Raw genomic sequence first — 13,194 nt, 5'->3', positions numbered from 1 at the left:
TTCAGTAATTTTTGTACATCCGGATTAGTTGTTTTTCATAAATTATGGTGAATTTCAGGGAAAAGATACTAAATTTTTGTTCATGTTGCTTAAAAATGCAAATATTTCTTCTTTTATTTCAAAAATATTGCAACGTCACTTTCAAATTTTTAATAAATAAGGTTTAAACTTTTGCTTGTATTGAACAGGAATGCAATAATTTCTTTATTTTGAAGGAAATTATGAACCGCCATTTGTTTTCAGTACTTTTTGTACATCAGAATTGGTTGTTTTTCATAAATTATGCTGAAATTCCGGAAATAAAATCCCAATCGCGATTTAAGTCGTTTTAGCACTGTTCGGGTATGAAAACATATAACCTAAATAAAAACAAAAATCGCCATTCAGTTATAATAATATTTAAAATCAGTTTTATCTGCATATTTCTTTTTTTTTATTCTTAAAACTTTACTGAATAATCACTAAAAAATGTTGATCTTTTGTACTTGAACGTTTCGTATTTTCCGTGGCGCCATTAATTAAATGAAACGAAACTAAGATTCCGTAATTTGTATTAGTTTATCATGTGACGTAGTAGAGTTCAATCTGTCAGAAAGGTCGATCGGTCCTATCCGTCCGATCCGTCCGATCAGTCAAATATTTTTACCATAAATCTGACAGATTGGTGACGCGAGTTTGACGCGAACTTGACTGATCGGTGACTGATCGATGACCGCTGATTGATCGCTAAAATAGTAACGCCTAAGGTTGCAAGTACTGTATATTATACTGGAGTGAAATTTTTTATTCTGCCTACTCCTACAGTTTGATTGGTTACCTTGACAGGGTATTTGAGCCCCAATACACTGTGAACAAAAATGAAATTCAAAATTGTAATTTATGTTGAAATCACTACTCTCCGGTATAATAAAATTGTTATTTGGGCTTCACAGGAGATATTGGCTCATATTTCATGTCGGTGCCCTAAAAATCCCCTTCCCCTTCTGGCTCAGGAGATGTAAATCACCAAAAGGGAATATGAGCCCATATGCCCTGAGAAGATCCCAAATAACATATAATATTAATTTTTTATTGAGAAAAATCTATGAAATTTGGCTCTAAGATGATAAATTTGCACATGATGAATTCAGTAATGGAGTATACAAGTTTAAAATGTTGAAATCTACTAATTTTGTGCTAACTATGAAAATGTGCATCTATGACAAAATTACCATTAGAAACTTATGTGAATATATCGCTGTTTATGTTTTGAAAATTAGTAATCTGTATTTTTAGTATTAAATTTTATTTTTAGTCTGCTCAATGAAGCAGTAGATATATATATGAAGCTTTTTATTCGCATAAACAAAAATAATTGTGGTAAAAAGAAACTCAGAAACCTGAATTTCCACTGTAAATGTTGATTGTGTTCATTTTTTTCAGTTTTGATTCTTCTTAGATACTAAGAATTAAAGACAATTTTAAAGCTTACTTGAATTTTAAGTGAGATGTTTGCTCTGTGTTAAACGCCTTTTAAATGAGATCTATAGATGAAGAACATCATTATAGGTGTTGTTTATTTTTTAAGGGTTTTGTTGAAATCATGTAGGTATTTTGTGTTATGAATCAATGCAATAATAAATGTGTTCTATTTTCACAGATAGTTGGTTTGATGTTGTAATGAAAGCAACAGAAATATTCCAGGAATTACCTCTTGGAAGACTTCTTTCCAGTACAGAAGGAACTTACATTTATCCACTCCTAAAATCCTACATCCTAGACTTTGTCCACATGGTTCATGCTGTCCAGTCTGAAGAGGAATGCAATGTAACTTATTTATACAATTAAAATATTGAGTCATACTTTTTTCATGCCTTTAATTTAGAATTTCCATGTCAGGTTATCACATTCATAGTGGTTTTAATCTTAAAAGTCATTTTCAGTTATTGTGGTGCAAAATTTATTTCTATGACTTTATTGTATACACCTTTTCTGTCCATTCATCTGTCAGTCCATTTGTCCATCTGTCTGGTTCAGGGCTTCCAAAATTATTTTTAGCCAGCCGGACATTTTATATATTATCCCGATTTTAATCCCTTAAGACTAAATAAACAAAAGGCAATTATGGTAATCAGTTGCCGAGTTGGCCATCCCAATGGAATGATTGACATTAAAAAAAAACCGATATTAAACTTTCTTTGATTCAAATTCGAAGTTCTGACGTAAACTGTTAAATTGGTAGTGCAACATTCGAGGTGTGCAACATCAGCATACTTATATCTGCCTTAGACTCTTTATTTGTGCAAAATAACGTTGTCAAAAACTTTACTTTCATTTTTAATCTAATACCGGATGTTATCTTGACAATGGTAAAATATGGACCAGAGACGGATACGTAAATTCCTTGTACGTTTGCAAAGCATGAATGAGTGTAAGTAGCTCTTTCTACGTTATTTTTTTCCAGAAAATATTCCAAATAAACGTGAGATAAAGGTATCAATGACAATTTAAGCATTTTTTGAAGAAATGAGGATGCATAATTAAATTTCAAACCTGCGCACATGCGCACACGTGTACTAGTTCAAACATGTCTCTGGTTCAAACAACATGGTTATGAAGAATTTTCATCTTTTTAATTTTTTCATTAAATCATATTTGTAATTGTATTTCTGATAATTTAAATCTTTTTGACGAAATTAGATGCAAACCGCTGAAATGTTAAGAAAATAACTTTGAATAGACCAATAAATGTCCGGTTCAAAATAGTAATCTGTCACCTGAACAGGTAAATTTCAGCTGTTTGACAACTAATTAGCCTTGATTAAAATGAGAAGGTATTAAAGTAGGGGTTGTTTTGATAGTACTTAATGATCATGTCACTTTTATGACCGGAAATGTGTGGCTGTTAAAGGCAAAAGGTTGGGTCAAAAAGATCGTGAACTATGTTAAAATGACCGTCTCTTAAGAAAGCCTTGGAAACTAAAAAGTAGATGAGCGTTTCATGCTTTGCCCAGCCGGACATTTACCAGACATTATACAAATGTCCGGCATATATGACCGTTTTGGAAGCCTTGGTCTGGTTGTATTTGACAAGTACTACTGAACAGAATGACTTCATATTTGGTCAGCAGATGGAAAGTGATGAGTTGTAATGTTTGAGCACATTTTGGACCTGTCAGTCACCTACTTCCTTAGTTGCCAACACTGTGAACTTTTCAATATGTTGAATGAACTTTTCATCACACATTTCTCTAGTTCCAATAAACAGAATGACTTCATATTTGGCCTGCAACTTGACATTACTGCTATTACTGATGAGTTGAATAGTGTGAGCACTTTTAAGATCTGTCAGACTCTTACGGTTTTCATATACTTTTAATGACCAGTAGTGGTATGCTCTTCTTGTTTTCATTTGCTTAAATTTCTATATTTGCTAATCAGTATTTGGAAAAAGAAAGAAGAAAAAAAGAAAAAAATTAACAAAATATTTTCACTCGAATTTCAAGTGTTTAATGCTAGTCTTGTGGCAGCTAATTTAATGACTGTATGTGTTTGTTTCAGCTTGTCTGTGAGACAGTGAGAATAGGATGTAAAATTCTAATTGAAGGAGAATTTGGACGACTATTGCCATCTTTGTTGGGATGCCACATGACCCATATTTTACATGATGTTAGATTTAAGAACTTTTCACATATAGTTCATGTATGGCCTGGTGTCAGTCGGAAAACAGTAGAATTCCAGCAGAAAGAATCAAATTTTCATCTGGTTACCGACGAGGAAATAGTAAGTTTTATGTATTAGAATATTTACATAACTTATTATACCCCCGCTTTAAAAAAGTGGGGGTATACTGTTTTACCTCTGTCTGTCCGTCCGTCGGTCGGTCCATTCATCTGTCCATCCATCAGTCTGTTTTTTCTGCCCCATGAATATTTTTTTTTAAAAGTGGGGGTATACTGTTTTACCTCTGTCTGTCCGTCCGTCCATCCGTCCCATGAATATTTTTCGTCGCATCTTTCTCAGGAACTACATCATAAGGATTTATGAAATTTGGTTTCAGGGTTTATATAAGTCAGCTATACAGTGTGATGCATTTTCAGATTCATCACTCAACAACTTCCTTGGCGGGCAGGGGTATCATCAGTGAGCAGTAACTCGCAGTTTCACTTGTGTTTTCATAATTTTGAGTGGCAGATAACAAGCTTTAGGCATTTAAAATTCTGTTTTTTTTCCAAATAAAATGCAACAATTGTTGACAGCACATGCTCTCCGTGACAACATTTCATCAATGCATAGGAAAACAAACAAAAAGCTTGATTTAATATGTGATTCCATGGTTAAAGCATAAAATCTAATTATAAGAATTGATGCTTGTCAAAGTGTTGATCATGCACACATTTTTAGTATCCTACAAAAATGTTTTTATGATTTAAGGCGAATCACCTGGGCTTAAGGAGTTAAATGTTTTAGTGTGTTTGTAATAGCCATTTCATCAATGCTTTTAAACATTCATGCAATATGATATGTTTGACTAAGAAGTTATAACAAATATTTATGAAAATGGTTGACACATAATACAGTTGATTCTTAAGAGGTATGTCCCTTACCAAAACTTTACTTTTGTAAGCACTTTCACATATAAAGTATATTTTAAAAGCACTAAACTTGTGATCCGGTTGCTTTCATGTTGAAATGTTATCCCCAAATTTTCTTTTGTTCAATATAATTTCTGATACATTGCATTACCTTTACAGACATTGGATATTCTGGCACTTCATATGTTGATTGATCATCTTGAGCCAAGTAAGGAATCGTTAAACAAGCCAGAAACCAGAACGAAATGGTTAAGGCAAGTCTGTGATTATAGACCAATTATAGAAAGGATATTTGGACATTTTAATCAAGACACAGATAGAAGAGAATTTCACTATGGTAAAAAATGTCAGAGAGGAATCGAACAAGCAAGGTATGTACATGATGTATGTCTGTTGTGTTGATGATGCAGATATATATAAATATTTCTTCATGAAATAGAAGTAATCTTCTTAATTTCGGCTATTACTATTAAAGTAGGATCCTCATAATGACCATAGGCAAAAATACATTTTGCTTCTTGGGATGGGAAAATGTTAAGCTGGTGAGATTGGATCATTTTGAATAAACCTGTGATGTCATTTTTCAGTCTCTTTTGTTCAACACAGCTCAATATATTTTAGTCATCATGACCTTCATTTCATTCTTGTTTTTTATACCCCACGCAATTTTTGCATCAAGTATAATGTTTTGACCCGTCCGTCTGACCGTCTGTATGTACGTATGTCCCAAAGTTGGTTTCCATTCTCTAACTTTAGTTTGCCTCAACCAAATGTTATGAAACTTATACAAAATGCTTATTACCACAAAACAGAGATTGAGTTTGAATTTTGGCTGCGTCACTTTAACCTTTCTAGAGTTATGAAATGGAAAAATTGCTGAATTTTTCGTTTCCGTTCTCTTACTTAAGTTAGCCTCAAAAAATTGTTATGAAACTTATACACAATGCTTATTACCACAAAACACAGATCAAGTTTGAATTTTGATGGTGTCACTTTAACAGTTCTAGTCTCAGTTATGCCCCCTTTACAAATGGAAAAATTGCTGAATTTTTCATTTCCGTTCTCTAACTTTAGTTTGCCTCCACCAAATGTTATGAAACTTAATTACACAATGCTTATTACCACAAAATACAGATCAAGGATGAATTTTGGTGACATCGATCACTTTCACCGTTCTAGAGTTATGCCCCTTTACAAATGGAAAAATTGCTGAATTTTTCATTTCTGTTCTCGAACTTAAGTTAGCCTCAACCAAATGTTATGAAACTTATACACAATGCTTATAACCACAAAATACAGATTAAGATTGAATTTTGGTGGTGTCACTTTTACTGTTGTTCAGTTATTTCCCTTTATAACTTTATATGATATGCAAGCGGGGGCATCATCTGTGTCCCATGGACACATTCCCCATTTATTTTTCTAGAAGTTTTGCCCCTTTGCATCAATATACTACTGCAACAGTTTGTCATCTTACTTGTGAAGTGAGATTTTGTTTGTCCAGTGACAATATGAAGGCCTGGGGTTATGTGAGCGTGTTCACAAAGGTTCTTTAATTTAATAATTTGCCAACATCCATATAATTTTGTCAGTTACATTACGATTTACTGTGATAAAAACAGTTCTAGGACATTTATGTCATAACCTGTATTTCACACTACAGTGATTTTTATTAGATTTTGCTATTCTGCCATAATGGTACAGATTTTTTTCTTGACCATTCATGTCATTTTTTAAACTTTGAAATAAAGCTGTATTTTGTTTAGAGATAACACAGAAAGGGGTCTGATCCCGAAATTCCAGAGAAAATAAATGCTAAATCCTAATTTCCCATGAAAATAATTTTTCCGTTCCAGCATCACAATTCCTAATTACCTGAATTCTTGATAATTTAACTGGCTATTAACCAAATTCCTGTGAATTCAACGGCTCAATCCCGCTTTCTTCTGTCCCTCTGTAGGTATCAGTAGGTAAAATACCAGCAAGCTTGAATGGATTGACAGAGTAAAAGACTAGAATATTTCCTTGAAACTTTGTTTAAAATAAGGTTGCCCATAAAAGTAACAATGCTTTAATGTTAAATGTTATTGTTTATCTCATTTTGAAACTTTATTTTTATTCTCGTGAAAATAATCAAGAATTATTATTACACATTTGTTTTTTGTTTTTTTTTTTGTGTATAGGTTACAATGGACCAGAGTGGTTGTTGTCAAGTTATTTATAGAACATGTATGTACATCAGGAAAAGAAGAGCTGGATATCAGACGTTGTATGCCATTATGGCAGGTCAGTATGATGGAAATATAATTCCTTGCATGTACTTGCATTAAATCTATCATACAAACAAACAAACAGTTCGCAAACAGACTTACAAGTTATGTCAGTGATAATTTAGTGATTTATATTCAGAGCTGTAAAAACCAAGCTGAAACGTTAACCTCAAATTTATCAAAAACAAAAAGTTGATCTCCACTTTCATATATAACAAAAATAGAACTTGGACATTTTTACCAATATGTTCCTAAATAATAGACAGACATATTTTATATACAATTTATATGCAAACATATTTTGTAGTTGTAAAGAAGGTAAAAAAAACATAGGATGCAAAAGTACTTAAATGATAAAGATTCAAGGTCAATCAAGGTTGTTAAAATTTCGATGATTGTAATTTTCCACTAAGGTTTGAAAATGATATAAGAATTATATTCTGTGTCAGTTTCTCTAAATTTGCATATTTAAATACATTTATTGTTGAAAACTATTTCCTAATTATTTTGGTCCTTTTTTTCCAGACTTTTAGAGAGGGTGCAGATATGAAAGATATCAAATCTTTAGAAAAGATGGAGAGGTTCTTAAAGCTTTGTCATAAGGACATTGTAAAGAAATGTTTTGGGTAGGTAGTCTTAAAATTCTTAAACTAAAATTTACTTTACTTATCATGTGTATTTTTAGTTCGATAGCTATACTTTTCAGCATTAGTTTGTTAACCAAAATTCTTGCAAGTGATCTTCTGTTTATGTTGTGAAAGAAGGATTTAAAAAAATGTTACTTGATTGCTAAAATAATGTGTCAGTAATATATAAAGTATTGCATTCTTAACGTCTAGTGGCAAATATTTAGGTTCTGTAAGGTTAGCAAACCAGGATGAATGATGTGAAATTTGTATTTCCACTTGGAAATGAGCGTATGTTGGATAAGAGTAGAAGTTTTTCTCTGCAACAGGCCACTTGTGGACCCTCAGAGAGTTGCTGCAAAGGTTCTCTAAAGTGAAGAGAAAGTGGAACTCACCCTACCAGGGGCATCAGATTTAACATTCTAACCTGACATATCAATTAGCGAAAATAGACTATGAATATGTATAAACAAAGTAATTCATTACGTTCAGTATATCCATACAGTTTTTTTATTGTTTGTTTTTTTGGTTTTTTTTGAAAGAAACAATTTAAGAATCTAATAAACATTTTCTTTGTTTCAGTGACCAAGCAAAATGTATATCCTGTGAAAATCCTATAGAAGGGGCACCTGTCAGACTGCCTTGTGATCATGTGATATGCAGGAAATGCTTTTATGACTGTGTCACACTGAAGGAATTTGAATGTCCAAGCTGTCATGAGAAGTTTCCTGGTGATTTGAATCCTGATAAATCTGAGAATGTGTAAGAAAGAAAAGATTTTTTTGTAATGTAAAAGAAGAGCATCATTATACCCCCACTCAGAAGGAGGGGGTACAAGGCTTCCAAAACAGTCATATATTCCGGACATTTGTGTAATGTCCGGTAAAAGTCCGGCTGGACAAAGCATGAAACGGTCATCTACTTTTTAGTTTTCAAGGCTTTCTTAAGAGACGGTCATTTTAACATAATTTGCGATCTTTTTGACCCAACCTTTTGTCTTTAACAGCCACACATTTTCGGTCATAAAAGTGACATGATCATTAAGTACTATCAAAACAACCCCTACTTTAATACCTTCTCATTTTAATCAAGGCTAATTAGTTGTCGAACAGCTGAAATTTACCTGTTCAGGTGACAGGTAAACTTTTTTGAACCGGACATTGATCGGTCTATACAAAGTTATTTTCTTACATTTCAGCAGTTTGCATCTAATTAATCTAGTCAAAAAGATTTAAATTGTCAGAAATACGTACACAAATATGATTTGATGAAAAAATTAAAAAGGTGAAAATCATAAATCGTCATAACCACGTTGTTAGCACCAGAGACATGTCTCTGTTTGAACTAGTACACGTGTATGCATATTATACCATTGTCAAGATAACATCCGGTATTAGATTAAAAATGAAAGTAAAGTTTTTGACAACGTTATTTTGCACAAATAAAGAGTCTAAGGCAGATATAAGTACGCTGATGTTTCACACTTCGAATTTGAATCAAAGAAAGTTTAATATCAATCATTGGGATGGCCAACTCGGCAACTGAATACCATAATTACCTTTTGTTTATTTAGTCTTAAGGGATTAAAATCGGGATAATATATAAAATGTCCGGCTGGCTAAAAATAATTTTGGAAGCCCTGAGGGGGTATACTGGTTTATATCCATCTGTCCATGTTTTCATCTGTGCTTCCCATAATATTTTGGTTGAATTTTTATCAGAAACTACAAATTAGGGAACAACCATTTAACTTCAAGGGGAAAAGGGGGGGGGGGGGGGTTATGGTTTTTTGTCTGAGTCAGAAATAATTTGTTGTTTTTCAACGCTATCAATCAAATTATTTTTTTCAAAATTTAACACTATAAGGTATGGGGAAAATCTGGTTTCAGAATATTTTTTTTCATGTTTTTTGTCATCTGCTTGACCACAATATTTTTTTTCATCAAATTGGGGATCAGAATATTTTTTTAGGAAAAAACCATAACCCCATCCTTGAAGTTAAATGGTCGTTCCCTTAGAGTTTCTGAAATATTGAATCAAGCTTTAATATCATCTAATTATTGATGCTCATGAATTTCATGTTTACTGAATACTAAGGTATTCTTTCACATATTGGCCAAGAATGAAATTTTTGGCATATTTTTCTCAGGAACTACAAATCAAGGTTATTCTAAAATTCAGAGTCAATCCTCATGTAAGCATGCTATATCTTATGATGTGTTTTTCATCAATCACTCATCAACTTCCTGTTTACCAAATACTTATTTTCTCAGGAACTACAAATCAAGGTTATTCTAAAATTCAGAGTCAATCCTCATGTAAGCATGCTATATCTTATGATGTGTTTTTCATCAATCACTCATCAACTTCCTGTTTACCAAATACTTATAACAGGGGTATCATAAGTGAGCAATTGCTTACAGTTCAACTTGTTTTAATTGACAGTGGTGAAATAAGAAAGTACCAGGATTACAGGACACGATGTAACAGTTTCTTCATGGAGGTGGTATCGCAGCTTTGTTTTGCTGAGGGAACACCTCCGTCACAGGAAGTGATTGAAAAGCTCTTGTCCTACATCATAGGCCACAGTAAAGGGAAGAAGGTAGAAAGAGTGGTGTCAAGAGAACTGACAATCTTTGATGATTCAATAGACCCAACCCCAGTTGTGCGATCATTCTTATTACAACAGTGGGAAAAGGGGGGGGGGGGGGGGTTATGGTTTTTTGTCTGAGTCAGAAATAATTTGTTGTTTTTCAACGCTATCAATCAAATTATTTTTTTCAAAATTTAACACTATAAGGTATGGGGAAAATCTGGTTTCAGAATATTTTTTTTCATGTTTTTTGTCATCTGCTTGACCACAATATTTTTTTTCATCAAATTGGGGATCAGAATATTTTTTTAGGAAAAAACCATAACCCCATCCTTGAAGTTAAATGGTCGTTCCCTTAGAGTTTCTGAAATATTGAATCAAGCTTTAATATCATCTAATTATTGATGCTCATGAATTTCATGTTTACTGAATACTAAGGTATTCTTTCACATATTGGCCAAGAATGAAATTTTTGGCATATTTTTCTCAGGAACTACAAATCAAGGTTATTCTAAAATTCAGAGTCAATCCTCATGTAAGCATGCTATATCTTATGATGTGTTTTTCATCAATCACTCATCAACTTCCTGTTTACCAAATACTTATTTTCTCAGGAACTACAAATCAAGGTTATTCTAAAATTCAGAGTCAATCCTCATGTAAGCATGCTATATCTTATGATGTGTTTTTCATCAATCACTCATCAACTTCCTGTTTACCAAATACTTATAACAGGGGTATCATAAGTGAGCAATTGCTTACAGTTCAACTTGTTTTAATTGACAGTGGTGAAATAAGAAAGTACCAGGATTACAGGACACGATGTAACAGTTTCTTCATGGAGGTGGTATCGCAGCTTTGTTTTGCTGAGGGAACACCTCCGTCACAGGAAGTGATTGAAAAGCTCTTGTCCTACATCATAGGCCACAGTAAAGGGAAGAAGGTAGAAAGAGTGGTGTCAAGAGAACTGACAATCTTTGATGATTCAATAGACCCAACCCCAGTTGTGCGATCATTCTTATTACAACAGTTGATGCAAACAAGGTAATTTGTATCTCCGATTATTTTGATTTGATTGGATGTTGTATTGTAATTGTGCTGTAATTTGAATGCAAATTTTTTTGGTTATTAACATTTGCTGTAGATAGGTTGGTTTCCTTGGAAAAGTTTTTATAGTTAACCAGTAATTTCAAAATTTCAAACAGAATTCCTAGATTCAAATAAATGAAGGCCTGTATTGTAATTCATTACCTTGAAAATTACTGTAAGATTCTTGATGATTTTGTAAATTCAGAAATTATCACAATATTTTTATTATTGCGAAAAATGTGACAGTATCGCAATGATAAAACTTGCATTCATAATTTCAGTTGTGATTTTCTTTCATAAAATGATTTTAATTGCATTAATCAGATTTCACATTTTTGCCAGAGGATTCCCAATAATAAATGCATGTATTAATTTTTGAATATACAGTACTTAAAACCTCAATGTTCAAAATTTGTTTGAAAAATGTGTTGATATATGAACCCTACAGAACAGACCAAAATTCATCTTTTCTTTCGTAATTGAATGTTCCAAAATTAATCAAAGTCTTATACATGTACATGGATATGTGAACATGCATAAGGTTGATTTTTATTTGTTAAATGTTAAGGCAAGTAATTTTTTAGTCGAGAAGGTCTTTGAATTTTGTTTATGTTTCACCAAGGAGAGTGGAAATCTGACAAATGAAATTACTTACCATCATTGCATTTGTTCTAATATTTAAATATTTACCAAACAAAAGAACAATTATACTCAATGATCTACAAAATTATTTCAGTGGTCATGAGATTGAGAGCCATCTGTTAGCCTACTTTAACTATGCTGATAGATTAGTAGGAACTACAGGGGACAAACAACACCTTATTGAATTATGTCTTCTAGTTATGACCTGTATGGAGGTATGTTATTATAAATCCAGCAAAAAAAGGTTTGGGGGGTGGTTATTTACTAATTACACTGTCCAAACATTTGTCTGTCTGTCTGTCGAGCTCTTTAATGGTTAAATGCATATTAATGATACTTTACATAGTTGTAGAACATTATCTTAGGATATGCATAGAGAAATATACTGCTCATGCAACATATTTAAGGGGAAATAATCCAGTTAATTCACTTCAAAGTACTTATGGTATTTAGTTTTCTACTTTAATACAGAGTTACAAGATACTGAAGTTGATTTGATGTACCTTTTTGCCTATATAGAAAATAATATTTGTCCATGGTACTCCTAATCTAATATTTGATACCTGAAAATATGTTATTTTTAAAAAAAAAATCAAGTGTAAGAGAGCAATTAGTAAAAATTAACATGATAAAAAAATGTTTGTTTCCAATTTCAAAGGAGTCATTATCTTAAAGAATTAATTGTGGTCAGTATCTGAAATTTCCATGCTTTCAATGTGCAGCTTATCAATTTATCATTCATAAAATATTCAGAATTGTCTCCCTTTTATAATAGCATTTGAATAAAGATTGCAGAAATTACTAAAGTATCAATTTCATTATATTTTTGTTTTATGAATTTTAAAAAAATGTCAACATTATCTAAATATATTTCCTTGATTATTAATGTTAAAATATTTTGATATCATGTGAAAAAAACTGGAAACAGGCACTTTATTTGGATTCAATATAAAAGTATTTGTATTTGTATTGTAAACACCAATAGATAATTTTTGGTGTTGTTATTTGATTGCTGTCTTATCAGACATACACACCAAAATCTTCATTTAATCATATTTTTTAAAAATATATTGTTTTAATTTCCAGGACTCATTGCATCAGCAGTATGCAAACAGAGAGGATGAAATTACTATGGCAACCAAAATGTTAAGAGATGCAGTTCATAATATAACGGGTGACATTGAATTGTTAGATAAAATTGACAATCTTTCCAAAGTGAGGTTTTCATTGACGGTTGTTTCTAAATATATACACAAGCTTTATGGTACAGCACAGAAATCTATGCCAGATCCTACATTGAGGAAGTTATTTGACGCTGCTTCTAAACTGTGTGAAGAATGTAGATCTCCATGGCCAAGGTATATATATTTATTGTTTAAAATTTGATTTTTTTTTTCGTT

The 13,194-nt window shown here is 32.1% G+C and overlaps 1 protein-coding gene across 1 annotated transcript in view; it reads left to right on the top strand.

Moving 5' to 3' along the window:
- Positions 1-13,194, top strand: part of LOC127724130 (E3 ubiquitin-protein ligase rnf213-alpha-like) — a 160,336-nt gene that overhangs the window by 94,289 nt on the left and 52,853 nt on the right. The window contains exons 48-56 of the mRNA XM_052230992.1: positions 1,640-1,806; positions 3,541-3,762; positions 4,734-4,945; positions 6,758-6,860; positions 7,370-7,470; positions 8,053-8,232; positions 10,850-11,107; positions 11,889-12,009; positions 12,881-13,152. Coding sequence (XP_052086952.1) covers positions 1,640-1,806; positions 3,541-3,762; positions 4,734-4,945; positions 6,758-6,860; positions 7,370-7,470; positions 8,053-8,232; positions 10,850-11,107; positions 11,889-12,009; positions 12,881-13,152 — 1,636 coding nt within the window. The remainder of the gene's footprint in view (positions 1-1,639; positions 1,807-3,540; positions 3,763-4,733; positions 4,946-6,757; positions 6,861-7,369; positions 7,471-8,052; positions 8,233-10,849; positions 11,108-11,888; positions 12,010-12,880; positions 13,153-13,194) is intronic.

Source organism: Mytilus californianus, unplaced genomic scaffold, assembly GCF_021869535.1.
Source record: "Mytilus californianus isolate M0D057914Y unplaced genomic scaffold, xbMytCali1.0.p SCAF_14, whole genome shotgun sequence".
In the NCBI taxonomy this organism is placed as follows: Eukaryota; Metazoa; Mollusca; class Bivalvia; order Mytilida; family Mytilidae; genus Mytilus; species Mytilus californianus.
Note: the sequence above shows the minus strand (reverse complement) of the source record. Positions and strands in the feature narration are given on the sequence as shown.